General features: G+C 30.2%; 3 protein-coding genes across 7 annotated transcripts; all 3 read right to left on the bottom strand.

Annotated features, from left to right (window-relative positions):
• Positions 1 to 3,862: 3,862 nt before the first annotated feature.
• LOC135121393 (ER degradation-enhancing alpha-mannosidase-like protein 3) lies at positions 3,863 to 5,838 on the bottom strand. The gene is made up of 8 exons (XM_064045712.1): positions 5,763 to 5,838; positions 5,525 to 5,611; positions 5,251 to 5,345; positions 4,663 to 4,773; positions 4,315 to 4,423; positions 4,134 to 4,206; positions 4,051 to 4,078; positions 3,863 to 3,959 (listed from the first exon to the last, which is right to left on the bottom strand). Exons 2-8 carry the CDS (start codon positions 5,549 to 5,551, stop codon positions 3,863 to 3,865), a joined length of 540 nt encoding a protein of 179 aa, XP_063901782.1. The 5' UTR covers positions 5,552 to 5,611; positions 5,763 to 5,838.
• A 174-nt stretch (positions 5,839 to 6,012) lies between these two features.
• LOC135121405 (ER degradation-enhancing alpha-mannosidase-like protein 3) lies at positions 6,013 to 9,882 on the bottom strand. The gene is made up of 9 exons (XM_064045726.1): positions 9,793 to 9,882; positions 9,448 to 9,548; positions 9,284 to 9,323; positions 8,977 to 9,069; positions 7,105 to 7,192; positions 6,616 to 6,698; positions 6,358 to 6,418; positions 6,148 to 6,250; positions 6,013 to 6,095 (listed from the first exon to the last, which is right to left on the bottom strand). The coding sequence occupies exons 2-8, from the start codon at positions 9,519 to 9,521 to the stop codon at positions 6,177 to 6,179; spliced, it is 513 nt and encodes a 170-aa protein (XP_063901796.1). The 5' UTR covers positions 9,522 to 9,548; positions 9,793 to 9,882; the 3' UTR covers positions 6,013 to 6,095; positions 6,148 to 6,176.
• A 3,213-nt stretch (positions 9,883 to 13,095) lies between these two features.
• Positions 13,096 to 18,603, bottom strand: LOC135121383 (platelet glycoprotein V-like). Of its 5 annotated transcripts, none has more exons than XM_064045696.1 (17): positions 18,481 to 18,603; positions 18,286 to 18,403; positions 17,943 to 18,014; positions 16,672 to 16,743; positions 16,547 to 16,618; positions 16,147 to 16,218; positions 15,821 to 15,892; positions 15,596 to 15,667; positions 15,191 to 15,262; positions 14,616 to 14,687; positions 14,283 to 14,505; positions 13,969 to 14,040; positions 13,813 to 13,884; positions 13,548 to 13,758; positions 13,410 to 13,478; positions 13,311 to 13,349; positions 13,096 to 13,239 (listed from the first exon to the last, which is right to left on the bottom strand). In XM_064045696.1, exons 2-11 carry the CDS (start codon positions 18,381 to 18,383, stop codon positions 14,430 to 14,432), a joined length of 750 nt encoding a protein of 249 aa, XP_063901766.1. In that variant the 5' UTR covers positions 18,384 to 18,403; positions 18,481 to 18,603; the 3' UTR covers positions 13,096 to 13,239; positions 13,311 to 13,349; positions 13,410 to 13,478; positions 13,548 to 13,758; positions 13,813 to 13,884; positions 13,969 to 14,040; positions 14,283 to 14,429. The 5 variants fall into 5 exon arrangements, with proteins under 5 accessions (XP_063901766.1, XP_063901765.1, XP_063901764.1 ...); XM_064045695.1 differs by having other exon boundaries at positions 13,311 to 13,352; XM_064045694.1 differs by having other exon boundaries at positions 13,311 to 13,352; positions 13,410 to 13,758.
• Positions 18,604 to 20,211: the final 1,608 nt, after the last annotated feature.

The following is a 20,211-nucleotide window of genomic DNA, read 5'->3' on the forward strand; positions in this document are numbered from 1 at the left end:
CCTTCTATTTGGGAATTTAAACTACTTGTGGGCACGCTTTTAATATTATAGTTATATTATTTAAAAGTTCTACCCACCAAATCAATTTTAATCTCTGGTGCAACCCAGGATGTTAATAAATCACTAATTTTTTCTAAACCTATTCTGCTAACAGGTGCTATAGTTTAATCTTAGTGAACTATGGAAGGAAATTTGGAAATAACACTTTTTAACTCTTTATGGAATGTGAGGGTATATCCGCCCTAGGGTTTTGCAAATTATAAGCGAGTTGGGCACGCGCCAGCCAGATTTTTTTCTATTGTATTTACTCGCTCTTAGTTTGAGGGCAAGGCTCTCGGGAGAGTTAAGGATTCAAATAAGTTACCAAGTTTTTTTAGATCTTCGACTTTCTTATATCAAATATATAAATTTTTTATAAATAATATACTAGTTCTCGAAACTATTAGTCTGTGAAATAAACACTAAAAAAAATATATTTTTGACATAACCGCTTAAAATTGGGTCAACCTTGAGCCGTAACACGTAGACGATGCTAGGGCCCTATATACAGCTCACCTTAATTTTTAATCGTTCTTTACAAATTATAGATGAATTAGCTGAACGCCTACCATATAATAGGCTAATTTTTTAATAATCTACTAGTGAGGCAGGGGTGTCGACTTTAATTGAATTATGTGATTGTGTATAAAAAACTTTTAAAGTAATTCTTCATTCGTTTATATAATATATACGCATAACGTATAACTTCCCTTTGTTCTTTATTTTTTTGATAACAGCTGCCCATCCTTATGTTTTCCATCAAAATAATACTGCTTAAAAAATAGGGACGGCATAAATACTACTGATTTTTATATAAGTAACATAATTTTTTGTAAAACAAGCAACTAAAATAGGTTGTTCAATCTTCAGATTAAGTACACTTTCCTTTAGTTAGAAAAGATTTTTCTTTTACTCTTACTTGTAGTTTTTGAGAAGTCTTATGTTTACCGTCTGTTAAAGGTATTCGGTACATCTTTAAAAGACCAAATCAACGAAAACTTCATTGTTGCTATTTTCGTATTAAAGAGGATTACTTTTCTTTTAATTATAGAGAAGCACGAGAGAGTCACGTCTTAATTAGCTTGTCTTACTTTTTATCAAAAAGTCATAATATAGACAGTTAAGGAGTTTATTCACTAAAAGCAAGGGACCAACTCAGGAATAACCTTTTTTTTAAAAAAAAATTTTAGCGATCTAAGGAAAACTCAATAATTAATATTTTTGCACGGCGATGATGTCTAATACACAGCAGTCCTCCGCTTAAAAATCGATTGCGTTTTCCTCTTCGGGCAAACAGCATTAATCCCTTTTCTCGGTTCATTTATCTAGTGTTTTTCCATAGGAATCCCCCACTACTCTATTCCATGACGTATTTATAGTTTAAGGGGTCACATCAGGTTTCGTAGCCTTGGCAACCCATAGTGATCTCCACTTCGTTAATAAAAGCTGATTTATAGATTTTATTTGAGACAAATGGCTCTAGCGTCCGGCCTGGGCGAAAAGTAATTGATTGATTATATCTCGAAAGAGCTTTATCCCCTCTTCGAAGGTCAATTATGTCTGTACGGTACACTAAAATTACGCTAGCTTGTTTTGACGATGCTAAACTTTAGATTAATCGCTTTGAAGCACTAAAAGATTAATAATGAAAAGATCAGTTGGCGTTGGGGGTTTATTGTTACTTCATCAAATGTTGGAGGAAAGGCTGTCAAACTAGTTCATTTCTAGTAAACAATAGGAATAATATAAAGAATCGAGCACTTTAACCTAAGGTCAACGGCCCCACAGCAGTAATGGTGTGTTTCGTTCACAAGAATTTATCGTTCTTTCCGTGGTAGAAGCACTTGTAATTTCTCTTTAATCTTATGCTCTCTAAGTTCCAGGATATAATACGGTTTAATGTCAGTGTTCTCGGAAAAATTATTATAATTTGAGAAGTTCCGTAAAATGTTTCTTTTTTAATGGCTTTTTTCGACTTCAATACAGGCCTCAGCGTTCGCTGAGTGGGAGGTGAAAAGGGGAAAGAATTAGCCTTCTTTGGAGATGCCAGCGGTTTACAAGTGCGAATAGATGACCTCAAGCAAAGCACTCACTTATATAAGCAAAAAAATTGAAATCATAAATAAACAAATGCCTTTCAAAAAAACAAAAGAGATAAAATCCGACACATATCATCTTTCATCATGAAAAAAGTGCAATACTAAAAAGAAACTGTGATAAAACACAATTTTTTATATAAGAACCTAGTTGATATATTTACAAAACATTACTCGGACAAGAACACATGGATATGTAATTTACAGCAACACTAACGTAATTCTAACCCTAACACCATCCCTAAATGTATAAAGGGCATTATTAGTAAATAATGAAAAAAAGTATATAACAGTTTAATCCAATTTACTTAAGTATTGAAGCTCATTTTTAATCTATAATATATAAGATTGTAAACATAGTAGTGTTAAAAACGTCTGCGTTTTTTGAAAACTTTAAGTGCGTCTTATAATAACTGTAGCCAATAAAGGTTAATTTATATTTAGAATAAGCATTATAGAGGTTCAAGAATTGTATGTAATTACTTGTATATCGCATCTACTACATCATTTTTGATATTAGGCATTACTTAATATGCTGTAAGCCAGTTTGTGCTTTTTCCTACTCCGCAATTTTGGCGTAGGCTTTATATGGAATATTGATAATCAAAGCTCTAATTATAGACCCCAATGTAGTTATTTGGGGACAGTATAATTTACATATTTTAATTAAATGAAAGTCGGCGCTATTCCCCACCATTAAAATTAATAGTTATCTTTAAAATATAAATAACTTGCTAATAAAGAATGGGATAAAGGTTTGGCAATACTTACAAAGGAGGATAGTGAGGGGGAATGGAATAATATAGAGTATTATGCCATGGGAAAAACAAACAAAATTAGTTTTTTTTTACTTTACAAGCTCGTTTTAAAATTTAAAAAAGTAATACAAGGAGAGCCAAGTACAATGGGCGGTATTAGTTTTACAATAGCTATTAACAGGCTGCTACTTTAAATTTTTTTTATAGCCCCTCTAAGCCCTTACCTTAATCATTTGTGCCTTTTAAGAAAGTCAAACAGTACTTCCATAACTAAGATTTATTAAATTTACTAGATTAGTGTCTATATAAAGTTTCTGTTAAGTTTTATATATATAAAAAAGTTAATTACTTTATACTGATTTTAAGTTCACGAAACTTTTAATTACTTTGTGTTAATCACGATCAGTTTCCCTGTTAATATTTTAAGTTTACATTATAAAGCTTTTCTGTATAAATCTTAAGTGTTTTTTCGTTGTCTTATTTTGACTTTATGAGTAATTGTCCATTCTTAGCTGAACGGCAGTTATAAAATTTAGTATTAATTCGTTGCAAAATTATTATAAACTTGTGGCAATATTATTTTAAATATAAACTTTCGTTTGTGTTTTGTTAGTATTATTTTTTGTTAAGAACTGCTTAAGTTTTTTTTAAAAGACATCTTGCAAATAGAATTTTTTTTTATTAATCTTGGACTAATAATTATCCTCGTTGAAGTTTTATTAATAATAATAAGAAAAAACTAATAATAAAAGTAATATTGATCATAATAGCTATTCAGTAACAATTTTAAATTCTTTTTAATTAAAAAGGAAAAAGTGACAGCCGACCGCCTTTATCGCAGGCTACAAATTATTTTATGAGTAATGAAAAACTCTTCAATTTTAAGTTAATCTTCAAGTAAAGGGGGGATTCGCAATTCAATAAAAGGCAATTTTGATATAAAACTGAAAAAGCATACAAACTTTATTATTAATAATAAAAGGTTATGATAAAAAAGATTAAAACAATTGCTGTATGACAATTTCCGAAAAGATTTGCTTGTCTACTTAATTTATGCTGAGAAAATCTAGTTGAGGGTAAAAAAATTAGATTGTCAATAAAAAATATGAAAATTAAGAAAAGATGGATTAACGATAATAATATTTTTTAAAGATAACTGATGCTTCGGAGCAGCAGCGCACAAAGCTGGTAAAATTATAATTAATAGATTATAATTATGATTTAAAGAATGCAAATTTACGATTTACAAGTTTTCTATTTGCTTCTGAAGGCCTCTTAAAGTTGTGATTCTCGATTGGTAGAAATAAATGAGCCTACAAATAAATAATAATTACTTTATTAAAAAATAGAATTATAATTTAAATATTTATTTTTTTATAAATTAAATTTTTAAAAAAAATAATTAAAAATTAAATATTAACTTCCGTGCTAAAAATATACGCATCGATATCGAACGAAAGCGAGTTTTCGTATTCAGCAAACAATAAATATAAATACTTAAGCGTCTCCGCAAGAAAAAAGGAGTCCATTCTAAGAAGGCGAAAATCATGCAAAAGTAGTAAACTTTTATAATAAACTTCTACTATAGCGAAAAAGATATATGTTTTTTTCTTAATCTAATAAACTTTTACTATTACGATGTTTATTTATATATTTTAATATGCTATAAAAAAAGTTTTTAAAAAAAATACTAAAAGCTTCTATCAGTTTTGGTCTATTTTATGCATAATGAAAAGTAAAAAAAAAAAAACTTAAAAAAAACTTCCGACCTGTCAAGCTTCGCAACAGTTTTTACATTACTCAACGCTGCAAAGCCACATGGCGTCCCACAATTTTCAATACTTTCTAAAATTTGCTTTCCCACTTCAATATAAAAAAAGCTACAATAGTGATAATAATTATATATTTTTTTGCGGAGCCAGTCAACAATCTCATGTAATGGGCAGTTAATATAATGAATTTTGTTGAAATGCTTATTGCCGCTTAAAGGTTATATAAAAATGCCAAATTATTACATATATACAAAAAGGAGATTAGCCATGTGCCGTGCGAGACATGTGGCCAACCCTTGCCCCTTCTTATGATTCACTTAAATTTAAATATTTTAACTCAACACCATAAATTCTTTCAGTCTTATAAATTTTCATATAAAATAAAGAATTAAAACCGTTTATGCTATAAACTTTTATATTTGTGAAAAATTAAAACTTTTTTCTGAGTGACTTTCCGCCAATCATATTATAAAAAAATATAAGTAACCACTTAAAGTACTGATAAATATTTTTAAAAGTGCTCAATAACAAAATTTTTAAGAAATAAAGATATTAAAAATTGCGAGACGTAAAAAAAAGGTATACTTTCTGGTGGCCTTGTAGAGATAATAAGCGCTCTCGACAAACTCTGGCCTCAAATAATAATGAGGATCAACAACAGCGCCGTGGGCCTGGAAAAGCTGCTCACAAATATAATAGCCAATAAAAAATTTGTGGTAAAAAGTATAAAAAAAGTGAACCAATGAGAATAAGGAAAAATATAGCAGTTATAAAGAATCAAATAAATCTTTATAATGAAATCAAAGCTCCAATAAAATGTAGAATAACGTTAAGCAAAATATTTAATGAAAATAATAACTTCTGGAAGAAACTGATTATTCTCCATAAAAACATAATAATAACGTTGGAAAGAAGAAACAGCTCTAGTCAAGTCGCCCGCCAATACCTATTAATAATAATATATAAACTTTTATAATATAATAAATATATATTTACTTTGTATAATACAAATAATAATTATATATAAACTTTAAATAATAATAATACTAAATTAAAAGCTTTTTTATAATATATATTATATAGAATGACAGACAAACTTGGAGGCCCGGCCAGAAGGCGCCGAGACTGTCCAAGTGTCCGCCAGGGTGCGGTTTCTAGCGAGGAGGCGTCGCAGCGAATAATAATAATTATCAAAAGTTATTATTGTTATTCACCGGATTGTCGTAGTTCACGAAAAAATACTGATCGTTGATGGAGGTGTGATTAACAAGTCCATCGTAAAGCTAAACACAATAATAATCGCAATAATAATAATTATTAAAATAAGAAAACTTGTTTGAATTGCTCGTAGAATTTCTCTTCGTTTAACAAAATATACGACTTTAGTAAAGTTTCGAAATAACTATCCGCCTCCGCGCCAATGCCGGCCCCTATATTTTATATATGATAAATAATAGTAATAATAATAATAATAATAAGTACTGTCATTATGAACTTTTCCTGTTATTACGTTAATACTTAAAGGCAATAAAGCATACGAGGACTTGTAAGAAAACAACTTGTTCATAGCCCGGAACGCTGCTTCCTATAATAATAGTATAAGAATAGAAGAAAAAGATATTAAGGTACGTGCATAGAATTCCATCCGGTCAGTCAGATGAGAAAGAGTAGCAAATTCAATAAGGAGAGAACCAGCACAAGCCAAGCAAGTGATTACAGATGCCTTGTCTGCCGTTCGCCTTTTGAGGTTCACCTTTTGGATCATAAAATTATTAATATTATTACACTGCATAAATAATATTTACAAGTAATTTACTAGAATAATATCAATAAAAAAGTTTTATTAATACAAAATAATAAGGAAAACCACAACCCAATAAAAGTTTAAAAAAAATTTAAGAAATATTATTATGAACTTTTACTTATTATGTTTAAAAAAGATAATAAAACTTTGGGATATGGAAGGCCGGTTGGAGTATCAAAAGCAACCAATAGCCTTTCTCCGAGGTCGAGAGCATGTGCAAGGAGTCCGCCTATCAAATAGCATAAAACAGTTAAAATTTATTAAGACTGTTTATAACTGCTAGAAAGTCATGAATGTAAACAAAATAACAACTTTCATGAAGTAATTTGACCAATCAGATTTATCCTAACGCGGAAAACACGTGCAACTACTGTGGAATATCTCTGTACAGTATACCTTTCTTATGATTGCAATATGTAATGGGCTGCAAATTAAAGTATACACTGGTGGACATGCAATTCAATAATTTTAATGATAAATAGTGTATGACCAATTACTGGATTAAATAAAATAAATATTAAAGTAAACAGCAAACTATAAATCTTGAAAGTTAATATATATTTCACACTTAGTCATAACCAATCAGAAATCATAAAAATTTCAATGTTTTTAATACAAAACTTTTATGATAATACCGTTATAATCTTTGAAGACACGTGAAGCCTTCAACTGCAAAGAAAGCACATGAGCAGACAAAAGACTGCCTAAAGCCCTAATAGTAACCTTTTCTCATTAAAAAATAAAATCAGTAATAGTCATTCAAAATTACAAAAATATTATGGATATAAATATAAACCAGTAAAAATGGATTATAGAAGTACTAACCAACTAAAACTTTAAAAGAATAAACCAATAAAAAAAATCATTGTAATAAAGTAAGCCAACTATTAGTAGTTTACAAAAAATGTAAACGATTGGTTCAACACTGCCAATTACAAAAGATATTTTATTTTGTCAATTTATGAAAGGGTTTAGTTAGGATGGTTATAAAACCCCGCTACCAAAGAAAACACGTGGGTAAAGAAAAGAAGTGTATACAAGCCCTCGTTAGGGTCTCAGAGTGGGCGTGTGGGATGCTGTTCCACCACGGGTGAGGGTAAACACAAGAGAAGGTAATAAATAGAATCAATGTTTCAGAATAATCATTATTAATGTTACAGCAGAAAAAAATATTTATTATTTCAGTTATTAGCCGTAAAAAAACACACAAGTTTTTATAATAAAAAGCAAATGTATGAAAGTATTCATAATTTTATTAGCGAAAAATAAAATTAATGAAAGTTGGATTGCTTTAGTCCAGAAAGTGAACGCCAAAATTTATATTATTTAATATTTTAAATAATAACCAATAACAAAAGCTCTTTTCTCTCGTTGGCACATGAGAGCAGCACGGGCATGGATTGGAAGGAAAAACAATGATTTCTCAAAACCCAAAAGCAAAGCAGGGATTGGCAGATACACCAAGTGGTCGTGAAGATCAAGTTTACAAGCCCACGTGTCCCTAAGACCAGTTTATATTATAGCTCGTAAATCTACTTCGGTACAAAAAAAAATACTTATCTGGCATACTTTTAAAAAAAACTTTTACTAAATACTAAACTTATGGAGAAGAAAAAAGTCTAAAAATTCGTGCAAACGTAAACTTTTTTATTTAATTTATTATTAGAAGGGCGCATCTACATTTAATGTAAATCCAATTATAAATTAAAATTTTATAAAAGTATAAATAGTTAATTAATTATTTTTTACTATAATTAATTATAATTATATAATAAATAATAGATGCAAGATTACTACTGAAGTAAAGTATTTGAGGAAAAATATTTATAAAAGTATAATAACAATAATACGGTTAAACTAGTTAAGAATTTTTTTAAAGTTTATAAAAGATTATTACAGTTAATAAAAAACGTCACTAACTTTATATAAATGTTAATAAAAATAAAATTGAGAATTATAAATAACAATTAACTTAAAATTAACATAAAAGTTTCTTATGATAATAACTTTAAAATAATGGGACAAAATTTAATATGAATAACTAATTATAACTAGTTAAAAAAAATAATAATAAAAAAGTAAAAAAATGAATTAATTTTTAAAAATAATTAAAATTATAAAAAAAATTATTTAAATATTAAATTTTAAATCTATTTTTTGTGAAAATTATAAATTCGTAAGGATATAAACTAAAATATTAAAATAAGCTACTTAAAAAATATATATATATTTGAAAAATATTTGATAATTTTGCTTCATAATTATTATCAGTAAAAATTTTCAATTTAATATTCTTTATATTTAATATAAAAATAGAAGTCTCACACTTGTAGAGTAAACTAATAATAAATTAACTTTATTATTTAATTATTAGATTAAATCCTTCGTAAAGAAGAATTTATAAATATATTATAAATAAAAAGTTATAAATAAATTAATTTCAAAAAAATTTTTATAAATGTGCTTACTAATAAAAAATTAAAAAATTTTAAATTAATAAAAATTACCTCGAAAACGGAAACATTGAGATCAGCGTCGTATCGATTATTGTTTAAAACAAGTCTAACTCCATCCATAAACTTATCGTTTTCCCCCATAATCTTTAAAAACAATAATTGTTAAGCAAAATCTCAAAAAATTAACGGATTATGAGCATGAGTTATTATACTAAACAGCTCTATTTAATTAATCAAGTTAAACTTATTTTACATATATTTATCACTATGCGACGATCCAATAAATTAGATTATCTTAATTAAATTAATTGATTAAAGAAATAACCAAAATTATAGGAAACTACACTACATTACGTACCACTAAAGTGTCCAAGCTTTCAATCAACGTTAAGGAGAAGCTAAAAATTAATATATTGACTTAGAAAAATAATATATAAAATCATTATAGTAATAGCAATGAACTAAAAAGAACTTAGCGAGTCCGCAAAAACTAAATCCCAAATTAAAAGGTTAAGCTAATACTCGCCCAAACATGAATCTACTTCTCCTCTGTTATCTTCACGACCTCTTTTACGACCTTTACAAGAAAGAGGCATCAACTCATCATCTGGATATCCATAGTTCTGTGCAACAGATAAAAAAAAATCTTAGATTTAAAAAGTGTATTAGGAATGAAATTTTTGAAAACACAAAAGTGGTTTTAAGCAAAAATACATACACTGCTAGGTCTGAATCTTAAAATATGTACTTATTAATTTTTTTAACATGAAAACATAAAGTCTTTAGAAATTTTTAAAAGGCTTGGTAAAGACAAAATAAAATTCTTTATTACTATGGTTAGAAATGTTAGAAAGAAGAAGTAAAAACCAGGTACGAGTCGTAAGCAAAACTAAAATATCCGGAAATACGCTGGCTATAAGATAAATTGGAAATCGGTGATGAAATGGGAAAAGATAGAGAGATCATGTAGCACAAAAACCATAAAGTTTTTATTTTTATTAGAAAGTGTGAAAGGTCTGTGTTTACTCAAGAAAGGCCAACTCGCGGGGAGCGAAGATATTACTGCACACACCAGTGCATCGAGTGTATGACTTTTGTGGTGTTGTACTATATTTTGCATGGCGGCGGCAGAAAAGTAATCCGAGTTTCCATGTTATGTAGCATTAACAGGTACCTAGTAGTACACTTGTAGTTCCACAATGAGCCTAAATAAGCCGTCTAATTCAGTTGGGAAAAAAAAGTTCGAAGATGGGATTGTTTTCCGCGATTTTAACATCGAATGAGGCACCAGTTTTTGTTTGTAGAAGGCGTTGGTTCTAAGCCAGTATTGTAAAGATTGTGCAGCCAGGGGGAAAAATTTATTTTAGAATGTTATTTTAATCAATTTCATCCTTATTTCAATACAGAGTATCCCATAAATTCAGAGTTGAGAGCAGATTTCATAAGCAAAAAGAAAAAATCTGTCTATTCAACAAACATTTTCCAAGAGGGCGAGTACTAACCATATTTTAAGACGTTTAGCTCCTTGCTAGGAAAAAGTTTATTGTATAGTTGAAGAAATAGTTAATACAGGTATAAAAACTTGTGCCAAAACCGTAGCAATTCTAATAATTCTAATAATGGCAGATCAAATCGCCCTTTCAAGAAATACTGTTATGAGAATAACCGAAGAAATGGCAGACAAATACTTTAACGTATGATTGCGTGCTCCTAATATTTTCTTGCTTTGGACGAGGAGCTGCGAATTGAATGACACTGCACCATTGTGCATTTATATGCGTTGTATTAGTGAACAATTCGAATCACAGAAAAACTTCTAGATATACAGAAGCTAATTTCTAGTAAAGAAAAGATGTTAACCGTGAAATGAATGTAGTTCTGTCAATCGTTAAGTAAACTGGGATAAATTGGATAGGGTTTGTACAAATGGAGCTTCAGCAATGAACAAGAAGGTAAAAGGTTTTTTAAGTTTGTTAAAAGAATTCTTATAACACCAAGTTTTTAAATACTACTGCATTATTTACCAAGAAGCCCTCTGTGCCAAGGGTGTAACTTTTTTCTTTTTTTAATCTTGTGATACGTTGTACCAACCACATTCGATCCAGGGCTTTTCATAGAAGAGGAAATTCGTCAATTTTTTTCACAAGAGCAAATGAAGTAGAAGAACAGCTTGAATTGTTACTCCATTGCACTCTTCGTTGGCTACTAAAAGCCAATATCCGAAAAAAGACTCTGGGACTTACAAATAATAATTCAGATATCTTAGCATACGAGACTCTTTTATTTTGTTTTGCAGTACTGACATTATTGACGGAATTGTAACGGAAACATAGAAAAGCTGCCCATTAATTGGAACGAGAAAAGCCCGAATACATCTAAAAATTATACTCTTGTCGTTACTATTGAAATTAAAGCTTTTATCGGGCTTCTTCTTACATTAGAGACGCCGTATTATTTTAAAAATCTATTGACAAGCTTTGATGTTACAATATAGCTTCTAGTCATCCCAACTAACCTGCTATCTTGGCAAGAGACAGATACAAAGAATTTACAATTTTGTTGCGAATTGAGCTACGAGAGAAGCGATAAAGAAGTATTAAACTAGCAATAACCAAGAAAAGTGTTTAAAAGTTTAGTTTCAGATTCTAGAAAAAATTTAAGCTAAATTTACATCTATGTGGATGTAAAACTTGTACATTGAGGAGTAACCTTGTTAAGTATGGTATCACGATATGAACCCTTTCTGACTGCGAGAATTTCTGTACATCAACACGCAGATCTACTTGGGCGAACTTTGTTTATAACTAAGCGAATACGTATTACATAGGCTTCTGCTCAGGGAAACAAGAAAGTGCACCAAAAAAAATTAGGGATTAAGGGTGGTGCTAGATATGTTACAGCATTTACCGCAAGGTAGTAATGTAGCCACCGATTATTTCTTTACCAATATGCAACTTGCTGTTTCTGCTTTCCCTAAATTACTGAAAATTGTCTAAAAACAAGCCAGAGCTGCAAATGATTGTAGAGAACGAAGCTATTATATGCCTAAAAAAAAGCTCGAAAAATTAAAAGAATATGCGTGAAGTATACTAATTTTGTGTTTAAAACTATATATTACCAATTTAAAACAATAGTTTGTATAAATCTTATATACTATATTATGGTAATTAAGAAATTTCTTTTTTTCATAACCAATTTCTTACGTACGGACAACGAGCACATGACTTTGTTGTAAGGTCCAATAGTTTTAAAAGTAGATTTTCCATTTGGCTTGACTAGTGGCTACTAGCTTGAAAATATTGTTGTGCTTCCATCTTTTTGTCTTAACGGAATGGTAGGATTCTTAAGGAGTCGTAGACTACCGTATAATACTAACTATATATAATTAAATTATATAATTAATTTTACTTATGCTGGTCAGAAGAGTAACTTAATGACCCAGCTGTAGGGATTTACTTAATAATTTTTATTTGATTTATCCTACTTTAGGTCAGCTATGACTTAAAAAAGTTTAACTTAACTTACCGGTTATTCTACCTAGATCATTTATAATTTTTTTTTTACCTCCCTTTTTATATAGACTAAGTTTTTAATTTAAAAATGTAGTTTTGGTAAATAAACTCTCTTGACAACTGAATATTTTTATATGACTTGTTTACCGATACTAAGACTTTTGGGTTAAAAAATTACTAAGCAACTGAAGTAATTAGTTAGAAAAAGATGGACCAATAATTTTTTTTTAATACTTCCAAAGCAAAGTTTAAAGTTAACTCAAATTCCGCTTTTTTTTTTTGCTGTACGCCCTTCTCCCCTAGCACTAGACCTTACTAGTTCAGTTCAAGAGTATGTTAATACCCATAAACTTGGTAGATAAGCCTTAATAATATCAGCTAACCAAACCCCTGGCTCCCTATCCTTTTTTGCCCTTTTCTTAATATACTAAAAGATTAAACAATGATTTCCGACAAAATACAATGGAGTGAAAGCTTCTTGTTTATTTTCCAACAGATTTGACTCTTTATATTTGTTAGTACGCTAATTAATATTTTTTTTAACTCAACTAATGAACACAACGAAACTTAATTATAAGAGCTCATATTATAATGAAAGCGGCTAAAACTACCCAACACTGTGTATATCCGTAGAGAGCAACTGCAAAAGAAAAATTAATACTGCAACACCACTTTATTAACTCACCCGGCATCACCGCGAGACAGTTCCTCTGATACGAAGGGTCAAGTGTCCAAATAATCTTCTGTGTCGACCCTTCGAAAGTCGCAGGTCTACGCTTCCTGCCCTACTTTCCCGTTGACACTGGAGATATTATAGATCACTATTGCTCCTATTACTACCACAAGAGCCGCCAGCGCGCCAGCTATATAGACCTGTCTCCTACGGTCCACACCCTGGAGCTTCACTGGCAACTGCTAAACATAAGACGTTAAAGGGGTTTGAGCTGTTGGCTTTGAGAACCAGCAAAATACCTTTAAATTGTTGTCATACCCCTCTTCTAGCACTTTTTTTTTGGAGGTTAAAGCCTGGCTTACTTGCACCTTTGATATGCAGCAAATATGCACTTTTATTGATTATAAAAAGTAAACAAAGTTAATAAATGCCCGGACTTTTTTGTTGTCAGTAGAGTGAGACTTTAGTACTTCGTTCAATTTACCCTTTGACGTATTCGTCATCAAGCGAGAGGTATTACACACCTCCAAAGGAAACTTATCAAACTTTACTAGCTCCCCGTGATGGCTGCAAGTGGACTCAGCATAGTTAAGAATTTGGTACTGCGCGCGTGAGCAGCAGAGAAAAGTGTGATCTAAAGTAAGAATCCTGTGAAGCAAGTGAGTAGCCAGAGTAAAGCTCAAGTCAAGAATAAAGACACACAGGTAGTTATAGTTGAAAAGTGGGCTGAAAGCTCCAAGCCCGATCTCTGTAATCGTATTTCCCAAGAGATACCTAACAAAAACGAAAACATACTGCAATCCGAGAGGCAGAGAAACACTATACTTAGTCAAAAATACATTAAAATGGAATACTTACAACGCAGTCAGCTTATCTAGCTGAAGAAAGGAGCCTTTCGGAATCGACCGGATTTTGTTATCGTAAAGATATCTATTAAGATAACTACATTCAGAAGGTACTCACCGAAAGAAGTAAACTGCTTTCGTTAAAATAATTACTAAGCTTCTATATGTAAAAGGTAAGGAAGTTGCAATAAAGATAGCTACAAAGAAAAACACTCAACGAAAAGTAGCTCACTAAAAAAAGTGTAAAAAATTGCCGCCTGCGAGATAGTGAAGTCAGGAGCGCTTATATAAAGGTTAACAGGCAACGTAAAGTTTATGGGGACTTACAAGGTATTTAAATTAGAAAGCCCTGTGAAGCAGCTTGGATTAATAGTAGAGAGTCGATTATGCCCAGATGCCTTTAATAACAATTCAAGGTGAAATAGATTGTAAAACAACTCAATAGCGACAACTTTTTATAGCATAAAATGCATATTACAAAAGAGTTAACTCTTGCAGTTCATTAAAAGCTCCTGGTGCTATCATTTCAATAGAGTTATTAAACAGGTATCTTTATAAAATAAAGATTTAAAAATACTTAAGGTATCACTTGTTTACATAAAGCCAGCAAAAAGAGATGTTATAAAAAACTAAAATAGAGTGCCCACCAACAAGACTTACAAGGTCTTTAACGCTGCCAGATGCCGGAAGTAGAATTCATCAAGGGACGAAAACCGGTTGCTGTGGAGCCCCCTTCGTCGTACAGATTAGATAAAAATCAATAATGAAAAGTATATACTTTTATAGTCGCAGTTTGAAACCAAAGTAAAACATAGAGTAATAGTCGGTAACGATGTTTTTTTACAAGACCATAGTTATGTAAAAACTTTACTAGTAAAACCTACTGATTCACACCGCAATTTTACGCTTAAAATAAATTTAGTAAAAGAATAAAAGGTAAACCTTTTGTGTATTTTCTCTTTCTTAATTTTATATGAAGTTTGTAAATAAAATTTTTACTAAAAAATTATATAAGTGATCAAGCGTAAATCATGATTTAGTTAAAAGCAAAAACTTATTTTATAACGAAATTAGTTATAACTGAATGTTAGAAATAGTTCTAAATCCAAGTTATACTTGGATGAAACGAGTCCCTTTTTTTAATACAAAATAATAAAACTTTTAAACTATAAAGGCCTTTCCATTTTAAAATCAAAAGGATAGCCAAACAAAAAGCCCATGTAAGAAAATCTTACAGAGCTTCCAAATTAACGAAAGCTTTAAAGAAATCTTCGCCGAAAGAGGAAAGCTGGTTTCCTTCTAAAGCTCTGTAGAAGCAACAAAGAACATGAAAATTTTCTGAGAAATGCTGCAATCAAAACACGAACGCGTAAAAAAAAACCTAACGGAAGTAGAGCAGTTATCTATACAAAATATTCATTCGCACTAATTTACTAAATTTATATAAAACAAGTAGTGGCGTTGTTCCTTGCGCAGTTCCTTATAATATACCCAACCTACTAATTTACTACAAAAAATTTATATGCAACACATATCTTGCTCAACTAGATAAAGCAATCTAAAGTTAGTTTAACTACAAGTGAAGTAGAATATATTTTAATTCTAAAAAAAACTTTCTACAACAGTTTATAACGAATTACAAGTAAAGTAGATTTGTTAAGTTTAACCGCGAACTGTAAGATAAAGACTTGATGTAGTTTCCTTGCAAAAACCTATAAAATATTCAAAGTTAAAAAAAATAATATAATGAAAGGTTCTTATTTTATGTCGTTATTGGTGTAAAATCTGTCATTTTGTGGGCTTATATAAATAAGGAGCCATCTTACTTGAAACTTTCTAATAAGAGAAGTATAAAAGTAACTAACAAGCCTGTTAGCTGAGCAAGATCCTTGAAAACGTCAAAGTTAAGCGAAGTAAGTCGATTGTAAGCCAAATCTCTATTAGAGGAGTTAAAAAGGATGCCTTTTAGAGACAAACAGATTGCTTAAGTAAACTCGTTACTACTAGGATAACTTAGTAAGCCACCTATATTTTACAACTCTATTATTAAAATATATCTAGCATATACATTGTTAACAATAACCCAAGGAAAGGCCTGCATAATCTTACTAAGTTTTTCGAAAATAGAGACCAGATTAATAATAATAAAAAGAAACAGCTAAAGCATAAATAAAAGTAAATCCAAGAGTACAGAAATTGAAGATCCCTGAGACCGTCTAATAAGCCGTCTTCAATCTCACTGAGACTGTTGCTGGATAACGCTCTTAAAACGGAAACGAGTCAAAAAGAATTTATTAGAAAAAAAGGTTTCAGAGAAGTTGAATTTTTAAGCACATCACAACTATAAGAAGTCAATTCTTGAATACAGGCCTGGTTGGGCGTAAATAACATGGAAAGTTTTATTAAAAAGTGATGAGTCCCTTCAACTGCAGTCTGCGTCGTACAGCATGACGACATAGGAAGGTTAGCCTAAGTAAAGCCTAAGGCTAAAATCATGCTAGCACAAGGTATAAACAAGGGACCTTTCCATATATATTAACCACTAAAATTCAAAATATTTTACTCTTATATAAAGCAAAAAGCTGAGTTACAAGGTTGTAAGTTTGTGGAGGACTGTAAATATTCTCTTTCCCAAGAAGGTGAACTGATTTTGATTCAAGACTCTAACCAATGGATACAGATTAATGTTGAAGTAAAAAAAGGTATAGCTACTTACAAATTTTCAAGATTTTTGGAATTATTGAAAAAGTTTTCAGCGAGCGAGGTAAGCCCATTTTTACTCAAGTCTCTTCAAAAAAATACATGTTAAAAATATTAACAAAATCGACGAACTGAATGCCATAAACCCCAAAATATTAATTCTTTTACTAAATTAAACATTATCACTCGAAGTCAACGATAAAGAACTTTCTCAACTTGAAAAGGTATAAAGCACAAATGGGCAAGTGTATGACAAAAAAAAACTCCTATCGCCAAAGTTAATAACAAAACATTACTTGAGTAAATATAAAAAGATATAGTCTCACTCACATACAATGAGGTGTGAAAAGCATATTACTTAAATCAGGGTAGAACCTAATTTAAATTAATGTGGGCTATTTATAGTAAGTAATCCATTTAAATTTTATAAAAGGTTTTACTTAACACCAATATTTTCCATGATAATTCACTTCTAGTTATAAGTTAGTATTTTTTGACTATGACGTCCAAGCCGTATAAATTTGTCTTAAGAACTAATAAAAAAACAAATTTGTCCTTATCTTGCATGCCTTCAACATTTTATTAAGTGTCCCTCTTACTAATTTTGCCATCCTAACATTTAATGTTAATACCACACTTTAATATGAGTTAGCATGAACATAGTACGCTTTACCCAATATTCACTTTCTAACCTGTAAAAAATTTTTGTATGGTTAGGCAAAGTGCTAATAGTTTGCCTAGTACCATTTAGTTTTCAGTACAATTTATTTTTGTATTGTATTAACTAGTTCCCTCCGCTTAACAAAGCCCCTTCAGCTACAATTTCATCTTGTAAAAGTTCGACAGGTTGCTTGGTCGATTACTTAAAACATATTATAAAAACTAATAAAAATGTTACTACAGTTAATATTACTAATTCAAAAAGCCGTAGAATATAACCTCGGAGGTCATCAAATAACAGAAACAAATAGATTTTAACGTACAGCGAATAGACTAACAGTTTTTACTTCAATCAGTAGACGCTACGGGTTTCCTAACATTTAACCGAAGCTTACAGCTTAGTCACCAGCAAAAAATTCAACCACAAATTAATAGGGATAAATATGGTAAAATATTTCACGACAACATGCCACAACTTTAAGTGATTAAGTTTGTTTTAAAGCTCCAGTCAATTATGTTTAAATGGACAGTCAGAAAAGAGTCACCATACCCACGGTAACTTACCAGTAAAAGTACCTTTAAAAAACATATTATTTAGGAAATGATGCTAATGACATTCAAGCTTACAAAATTAGTAAGTTAGAAGAGAGATGGTCCTTCGTTAAAACAGACACTACATAGGGGCACTCCGACAGATACCTAGTTTAGGTTTTTATTTTTAATAGGTGGATATAAATAGCGAAGTTATTCAAACCAGTGCCTTGAAAAAATTCTTAAATTAGTCAAAATATTTTACGGTAAGTAACACTGCTACTATTAGGTTGCTTTTTGCATATTTTAAGTACGCTATTAACTGTCTATTTTTCACTAGTTTGATGATGACTCTAGAAGCTTCAAAAACTAAAATTTTTGGTCTACGGTTTTACGTCAACCAATAAAAGTTGCTAATCGTATGTGTTTAATAACTTACAAATAAGGGCTCTTGAAAGGGGGAGTTGGGCAACCAACTTGAGAGGAAACCCCCCTGAGAATAGCCAAAAGAAACTTCAAAGAAAGGAAAAAACTCATCAATCCGAGGCGAACTTGAACTGGAGAGTAAGTTGACGAAATATTTGCGGTGGCTCTTAAAGGCCTTTTATACAACTTTTATTAGAAAATATCTTACCGTTAAATCACGAATGGCAATTTTGAGGATATAATAATTACTATTAATCTTATAATTCTTATAATGTTGAAATGTAGATACTATTTTACTTCTACTTGAAGTTGTTTGTATACAACACAATAGACCTGGAGGTCAGATCCTTTAAAGTTAGCTTTGTCTCAGTAAGTTTTTTCTAATACTATGAAAAACCTACCAGGTATTATTTATCGCTCATAATTTAAGCTTTTTCCAAGGCGTGAACATATAATTAGTTAATTAAAATATTGCGTTAAATACTTGTTAATTCAGTCCTACCGTAAATTTGTAAATAGCAGAGCACGCACATTAACACATTAGTTTTTTAAAATCTTCTGATCTAGTGCATAATAAAACCTAAAATACTTTATATATAGATACTTATTTAATTCCATTCATAAGTAATTAACGCAATAAAGTATACTTTTCTGTAAAGGTAATACGTGCTTCCATTTATCCTCCCAACAATTTACAAAGGCGGTGGTCTTTGAACGCTAGTAAGAAGCTTTCTATTTATTAACGCCCTTTTTTTCAGATTGTAGGTTTTTAAAATACACTATCAGGCTTCCACCTTGATAAACGCCATACACTTAAAAATTAAATACCTAGAATAAAATCTTGAAAGTAAATCAATTAAATAGGCGTTATTATTAACAAATCGCAATTTTAAGTAAGCAGTTAAGCACATTTGTTAATTTAATATTAAAAATGCAAAGTATAGATATGAATACATAATTGGAGTAGTTAGGTATGTTTGCTTCTAATACTATTCTAATAAGTTAACAACAAACCTGATAGCTTTCATGTCACAATTTTTGTTATCAGTGGTATGATGGTAGGCAACGATGATTCTTATCCAACGTTTATTAAAAATGCAAACTTGGCTTTCTTGTTGCTTTGGTTATAATTACAATTTTATAATAAATGTAGGGCTTAATAATTTAATACTTATTGACCTCCATACATTTACCACAAAAATTTGATTAGTCAGTTAAGATTTATGATACGTAAACTTTTGTAAAATAATATATCTACTAAAATTACTGTTCATTAAGACCCCTAATAATTAATGAATCGCCATGTTTAGCATTTACTGGGCTAGTTGTAAAGACTAGTTGCTTTTTTGTACAAGAATGGTTGAACCATAAGCGTGAAAGCTTACGATTCGTCAGGTGTTACGCGATTTTTTTAGCAGAAACACATCGCCGGAAATAAGTTGTTTTCCGCACAAAAAAAATAAGCTACTCTTTTGTTACGAATTACTTTATATAGTGTTTATAATATGGGTGGTGTTAGTGTTCAAGCGCTTAATTATATAAGTATGGCTCGCGCTTTCCCGTAGTTTTTTTTTTTTAATTTATTTTGTTTGTTGTGCAGTTGGGTTTGGTGCGCCTGAGGGGTTTATAATAATCATAAATTACAATGCTTTTTAGTACTTCGACTTTTTTAATTTATAACACTTTATAAATAATTCTTGCCAACGAATTGTTTTTCTTCAGTAGTATATTATTTTTTTATATTTTAAACCGATTTATAATTAACTTTTTTTTTAGTTTACTTAAGTTGTAGATCTCATATCCGTTTGTAACAAAATGTTATAATAAAAATAAAAACCAATTATTTTACTTAAGCTTGGTTAGTAAGAGTACTTAGTAACATTTAGCATGTCCTACGTGCTCTAACATATCTTTTTGACTAAGTATTAGTATTGTAGAT

The sequence above is a fragment of the Zophobas morio genome, unplaced genomic scaffold (genome assembly GCF_036711695.1).
Source record: "Zophobas morio isolate AGI-343-1 ecotype UQ-CSIRO unplaced genomic scaffold, CSIRO_AGI_Zmor_V1 ptg000575l, whole genome shotgun sequence".
Classification (NCBI taxonomy): Eukaryota; Metazoa; Arthropoda; class Insecta; order Coleoptera; family Tenebrionidae; genus Zophobas; species Zophobas morio.